Here is a 7511-nt window from a genome sequence, read left to right on the forward strand (position 1 = left end):
TAACTTAGTTTTAAAATTAAACATCTATAACATTTTATCAATGGAAGAAGAAGAAGAAGAAATCTTGAAGATATAATAAAATGAAGATTAAGGAAACTTAGTTAATAAAAAATATTGTCGGTGTAGACGGAATCTTCTTAAATCTTGTCAATGTGGATGGGATTCCAACTTATAAGAGGAAATAAAAATCTCGTCTCCTTGGAACAAATTTCTCTCAAATGCGTTTCCCAAGACGAAATTAAAAAGAAACATTTTCAAATATTTTGAAAATTTGTACGGATCAGCTAAGAAACATAAAAGACCGTCTAGGAAGACTGCTTTTTGAGAAGAAAAGTTAAATAAAAAATATGTCCTACTCCCTCGACATTTTCAAAAATTTGACATGCTCCCTCATATTAATGATCTTTTCCTAATGCGACGCCCCAGTCCAAATTATTTGGTCTATTTTGATAATCTTCAAGATATTTGGGCCATTTTATAGTTTCTTTCTCTTAAAAGACAATTTTGAAAATTTTCCCATTTTAGTTTAGTTTATAGTTCTCTATTTAACTCTTTAATTGGATGAACGTAGCATTTTATGCGCTTGTTCACCTTAAAGGTGTAAAACATCTGATCTTATGGGATAAGTTCTTATTTAAGGGAATCGACTTTTAGTGGAACTATGGCTAAAGGTTGAATCTTTTCCATCATTAAGGTTAGTATTTTATACCATTATACCATAAAATTAGCTTTCAACGATTAAATGATAATGATGCTTTAATAATATATATACTTAACAAATATAGTTAATAATTATAGTGACATCTTTTATAATTTAAATATTTATAGCATCTTTAATAATAATAATAGATAATTATAATAATGATTTATTGTTTTATTTGATTGTATGACGACAGAAGTAGTAACAAAAATAAACTACAAACTTTTTACCAGTATATGAATTACTTCACATTATGTGTTTTAATCCGATTCAGTTTATATATTTTAAAATTAAATATATCATAAATTTCCACAAACAGCTAAAGGTTAAAGCCTCAACTTCAAAACTAAAACTTATAACTAATTAAAGAAGGGACATGGGTTCATGAGATAAGTTGTTAAAGCCTCAACTTCAAAACTAAAACTTAACTAATTAAAGTGATATAAAAGAGGGTTAAGTATATATATAGATTTTTATCAACTAACAAATTAAAGTACTTAATTTTGTAAAGTAAATTACACATATGACACATCTAAGATACATGTATTAAAGAAGGTTGTTGGGGTTTATAAGAATTGAAGTTTATGCTTAACTTGAACAAGTTTGCCAACATATACCAGAGACAAAAACCAAGTTACACCAAATTCAGCCTATAAAGATCAATCACGAACAAACTCAAATTTAATGAAGGGGTAGATTTGAAGAAGTTGTTGATGAATTACATTTTAAGATAATTTCGACGAGTGCTATCATACAGTGGCCGTTGAAGCAAGTGACTATGAATTCAACAAAAGTCTCAACTCTCCACATACACTTAAATCACTTGTAAGTTGTAACTAAACATATAATTTAAATTTCCATACATATAACTTTATGAAAAGAAAGCATAACCAAATACAAAATATTGATTTTTTAAAAAAGTAAGCAACCAAGCTAAAGAACTAAATGTAATGTTGTTGTAAAGGCGTCCAACATTTTGTATGGTGGAGGAGAAAACTATATCGGAGTAGAGATTCGGGTACATCCAATTAATGGCCGTCAAATCCTTGTGGCCTCCACAAAAGACAGACAGGTAGTATTAACCAAATGGCCTTTTCGTAATTAAGTGGCCGACTAGGGGCACTTCCTTATCCTCCAACTCCCGTCAACTCCGCAAACCAACATCTGCCGTCAAATCGTAACGCCGTTAAATATCTATCTAGGTCACTCTTAAGTCTAAAAAGCCAACTGCACTTAATTATCACCTTTGCAATCATTGTCCTTACGCTACCTCTTCTTCTCTCTCTCTCTCTCTCCGCCGTCCACGGCGGCGTATCTCTCTCCGACCACCAACCAAACATGTCCGATTATTATTATTATTATTATTAAACTCCTCCTTGTCGATGGATACCAACAGCATGAATAATATGAATAACATGAACAACATAAGAACGGAATCTCATGTAGCTCAGAAGAACCGACGGCATAAGCTGAGATTCCAACACAACTCCGACGACCCGACCCACCAAGATCCTTACCGACCCGTTTCATACGACCCGAATGTATTCCCACCCGAAATGCTTCATTCCATTGCCAACAACCCTCACCTTTTATTACCTCCAAGTCATACTTTCATCGATCAAGATTCGGGTTCGGTATCGGTTTCGGGTTCATCTCCGGCGAGTTTTGCTCTTCCGGCGACGTGTAAAGTGATCGATCAAACCCAGATGCAAGCAAGCAATGATCACTGGAACGTCGTTGGTTCCATGAACATTGATCAAACTTATGCTCAAACATCCGGTGAGCTTGCGGCGTTTGGCTGTGCACCACCACCGTATTACCCAAACACACTCCAAGAAGTTGTCACATCCGCCACCGTTGGATCGCATAACTGGATGAACGGTTCAGATCAATTAGGGTTTACACAAGGATTATCTTTATCATTGTCATCGGTTCCTCAAGCCAAACCCGAGTTTCCAACGTTAAACCATTGTCCGAAAGCGGGTTCGGACCACCCGAAACAGTTGATGGATATGCCATCTTTTGCGCACCGGAACGTCGGGCCGCTTGGGCCGTTTACGGGTTACGCCACGATTCTTAAGAATTCGAAGTATTTGAAGCCTGCTCAGGAGTTGTTGAGTGATAGTTGTAAGGTTGGAGGTCAAGATTTGGTTCAGGCGTGTGATAATACGAGAAAGATTCTTGAGGAGGAAATGAGTAGGGTTTCGGGTGAGTCGGGTGCATCTTCATCGACTGGTTACGGTTCGAATGATCATGTTGCGGGCCGGAGTGGCTCGGAATCGTATAGGCCGGAGTTTCATCATAAGAAAGCCAAGTTGTTGTATATGCAAGAAGAGGTATTATTAATCTTGATTAGTTAATTTTTATAATCCGAACTATCGATTGAGTGGTAATAATCCGTACTTGTTATAACGTGTCCTATGACATTTCTAACTTTAATTTTTGTTGCAATGGGCAATTCCACTAGCTTTATCTTCGCGTACGAACAATTGGCTATTTTTATTCTAATGAAATTGTTATAAATTTGTTTTAAAACAACTTGAATAAAAGTTAAGTGCAATGGTGCACACGGAGTTATTTTTCGGTCAGAGTGGGATTATCCTTAACGAAACTAGAAGTTATAAGTGTTAGTGGTCACGTTACAAAGTATGTATCATTTTTGGATTAGCAAAGTAAACTTTCTATAATAACTAGTACACTTGTGCAATAATTAGCTCAAAATGTTCTTGATTTAAAGGTGTTTTGTGATGATGTTTTAAAGTGATTACGCTATGTAGGATAACAACTTTGGATAAGCTAGTTACCTTCACATAATTAATTAATCAATATTTTTTTCTATAAAAAAAATTATTTTAGTTATAGAAGCTTTATTTATTCTGATTAAATTTATCATATTTTGATAATATGATTCATTATGTAAATAAATGATTAATTAATAATATCAACGTTGTTTATAGATATTTGAATTTGGAAGGTCCAAAAGCAAGCACGTTGGAACGTTGGAAACTCTTATAAACCAACCAATTAAGCCTACTTTAAACTGTAGTTACCCCACTGTCTCGTCACTATTAAAGTCCTTAATCCTTTCATAATTGAGGTTTCACATGCTATGTTTTCCCGCCCCATTAATCTTTTCATTACAACTATAATCCAAACAGCAACAGTCTCCCCCCCCCCCCCACTGATCACTGTCACTAAAACTAACGTTTAGTGACAGTTTTTTTTTTTTTACTATTAAACCTTCATATGTTTTATGTTAATGTTTTTTGTTACTATGTCTCTTAAAGGTATGCAGAAGGTACAGGCAGTATCATCAGCAAATGCAAATGGTGATTTCGTCTTTTGAAACAGTCGCGGGACTTACTTCAGCAACACCGTTCGTGTCGTTGGCTTTGAAGTCGGTTTCTCGACAGTTTCACTTTGTGAAGAATGCAATTTCTGAGCAACTCACACAAATGAAGAAAACGTTTGAAGATTTGTGTTCTCCAAGTAGAATATTTGATGCTAATAATGCAAACGATTCGTTGTCTCAATTGAAGTCTATGGACCATAACCTTCAAAGACATGGGAAATCTAGTGGCGGAATGGGATCTTATGCGAACCAACAACCGATATGGCGGCCTCAGCGTGGTCTCCCTGAACGTGCAGTCGCAGTTCTAAAGGCTTGGCTATTCGATCATTTTCTTCACCCGTAACACTCTATGCTTTTTCTATGCATATAAACATGATATTTTAGTTTACATTTATGTTTATATGATGTAGCACTTTTGAAATTCGATTTTGTTTAGGTATCCTTCGGATGCGGACAAGCATATGTTGGCTACTCAAACTGGATTAACTAGAAATCAGGTTAGAATTCTAATCTCTATGTCAATATTTCGTTTCAAAACCAATTAATAGTATGTTGAGAACTGCCACCGCATAATGAAATTTTACAATTTACTTCAAATGTGATACACAACATGATTATGTAAATGTATCTGTTTTCTCTCACTACTTTTGATTATCTTTTTTGCATTATTTACAAATGTGTTATGCGGTTACTATGGTTATCAACATGTTATTGGTTATGTAACGAGTGCCCCCCTTATCATTAAATAAAAACATTGATTTGTATGCACAAGATTCTTCTATTCATTCATTATCTATTGATATGCTCATGTGTAAGCAATTTAATATTGCTACATGTGGGGAACTAGGTGCATCCATGAAACTGAAATAACCGACATAATCAAACCAAACCGAAAACCAACCGTTTGGTTTTATGTTTTTTTTTCTCGAAAACCAGGTTTTCATTTCGGTTTTGCATGTACGAAAAATTGAAAAAATGAAACCGACTTTCATAACTGAATTGGAACTGTAAAACCGCGAAAATCGAACTTTTTTTATTGAATTTATGGATTGTAGTTTTTACTTTTGAATGTTGAGTAATTTATACAAGAAAAAATAAATAAATAAATGATGTAGCCAAAAATTTTAGATTCAAACTTGTAATAATCAATCAATCATAAATCAACAACAGGTTCAAGCCTTATTTTGGCACATTTTTTTTTCCCGATAATTATAAGCCCAAATGAGAACAGAAAGAAAAAAAAACAAAACAATGAAAACCGAAAACAAACGGTTTTCAAAAATCCAAAAAACTGAATCAGATTCAGTCCAAAACCGACACATGCAAATCCCTTAAGGAGAACTAGACGCGTGATCCCGGGACACCATAACTAGGCATGTGATCCCGGGACACCACAATGTGCTTCGAGACCAATAATATACATTTCATGGTCTATTGAATTAGGTTTCGAACTGGTTCATAAACGCGAGAGTGCGTATATGGAAACCTATGGTTGAAGAAATCCACACCCTTGAAACAAAAGGCTTAGCAAACTCGAACTCAAACAACCCTCCAACCGACAGTCAAGACACGAGCCACATGGACATAGGCTCATTGACGAACAAGCAACAAGCCGAGGGTTTAAGGACTTCTGAAACCCTGACCATGGTCAACAGTCAAAATGAGCAACTATGGGACCACGAGAAACGGTCAAGGTCCGATTACCATATTCCCGAACCCACCATGGATCGGTCCTTTACAAACATCATGCCCTACCAACGAACCACATTCGAGGCCAGTGGAATGGGGCCTGTATCACTCACATTAGGACTCAGGCAGAACGCGGAACACGTGCAACAGTTACAACAGCACGAACAACAGCTTCGACAGCGGTATGGAGGTCAGTTGGTTCATGATTTTGTAGGGTAGTTTTGTAACGGTGAAATGGTACATGTAGCATCAAGAAAATCGTATAACATGGAAAAATATTGGATTTTTCAGGAATCTAATCAGAATTACGGTAGTGGTAGATGGCATATTATTGGTTATTTCCAGGGTTTTTGTTGGTTCTGTAAACCCAAATCCATGATTTTGTAAGTTTCAAAAACTAGGAAGGAATCACTTTCCTCTTATAGCAAATTATTATGTATGAGGTATTAGTAGCATACATTTGTTAAATTATTAACGTTTTTTATAGATTGAATCTAAATTTGGGAGGTAGTAAATTGGATTGGATTTATGAATTAGTTAGATAAAATCCACCATACACGTGCTTTACAATAAAATCAAATGATAGCAGGCTAAACAATGATGCTGTGCGGTACAAACTACACACACAAAAAATGACCCAAAAAAAAAACCCATCTAATATAATGACACGTTTCTGTAATTGAATACTGAATCTAACCAAAACTGATTATTTTTTATTACTATTTCTCTTATTTTTACTCATAAAAATTTTAGAAAACAAAAATACAGAGAAAATGAATAGTGCATTCCTATGTATAGAAAACTAGGTTAGATCCCGTGTTAAACACGGACGAAAATATATAAAACTTCATATATATACATACATATATCTATATCTATAATATATGTAAACGAAACCCCTAAAATCCTACGTGTCGCGATATGATCGCTCCCCCCTTTTATGGAAGCCACCAGATTGTTTGGTTTTTAAATGGAGACCTCTCATTGATTTAACCCAAATTCATAGGTGTGGGTCTTACCAAAATTAGATAGCTCTTAAACGGATTATAACATCTCATTGAATTAAAAATTAATCTTACCAATTATTTGATATGAAAATCCTATAAAATAGAGATATACTAAAATTTAATATCAAATTTAAAAAGAAAAAGATATTATTTATAATTAATAAACAACTTGATAGTAAAAAAAACATAAGCGGGTCATGGGTCACCAAATCCAGATAGCTTTTAAACGGGTATAACATATCATTTATTTATGAAACCATTCCATCATCAAACCCTAAGTATATTATTAACTTTCTTACAATAAAGAAAATTAAAATCCAAAAAATAAATATTAAAAAACGAAAAAGATAAAACAACCATTCTCTCAAGCCATCAGATTGCTTTATGTGTAAATGAAGGCTTCTCACACATTTGACCCGAATTCACGAGTAAATGTCTTAGCAAACCCAAATAGCTCTTAAACGGGTTATAACATCTCATATATTAAAAATTAATCTCATCAAATATTTGATATGAAAATCCTATAAAATAGGGATATACAAAAAATTAATATCCTATTTTATTTAAAAAAGATAATATTTATAATTAAGAAACAATTTTATAATAAACAAAATAAACGGGTAATGGTTATCACCAAACCCAGATAGCTTTTAAACCGGATTATAGCATATCATTTATTTGTGAAACCATTTTATCATCAAACCTCAAGTACATTAATTATTAACTTTCTTACAATAAATAAAATTAAAATCCAAATATACAT

At 33.9% G+C, this 7511-nt stretch overlaps 1 protein-coding gene across 1 annotated transcript; it reads left to right on the plus strand.

Moving 5' to 3' along the window:
• Positions 1-2092: 2092 nt before the first annotated feature.
• Positions 2093-5999, plus strand: LOC143633108 (BEL1-like homeodomain protein 8). The gene is made up of 4 exons (XM_077101455.1): positions 2093-3036; positions 3988-4391; positions 4489-4549; positions 5496-5999. Exons 1-4 carry the CDS (start codon positions 2098-2100, stop codon positions 5958-5960), a joined length of 1869 nt encoding a protein of 622 aa, XP_076957570.1. The 5' UTR covers positions 2093-2097; the 3' UTR covers positions 5961-5999.
• The last annotated feature ends 1512 nt before the right edge of the window (positions 6000-7511 follow it).

This window comes from Bidens hawaiensis, unplaced genomic scaffold (assembly GCF_021521415.1).
Source record: "Bidens hawaiensis isolate Kalapana, Puna unplaced genomic scaffold, B.hawaiensis_p1.1 tig00006617_1, whole genome shotgun sequence".
NCBI lineage: Eukaryota > Viridiplantae > Streptophyta > Magnoliopsida > Asterales > Asteraceae > Bidens > Bidens hawaiensis.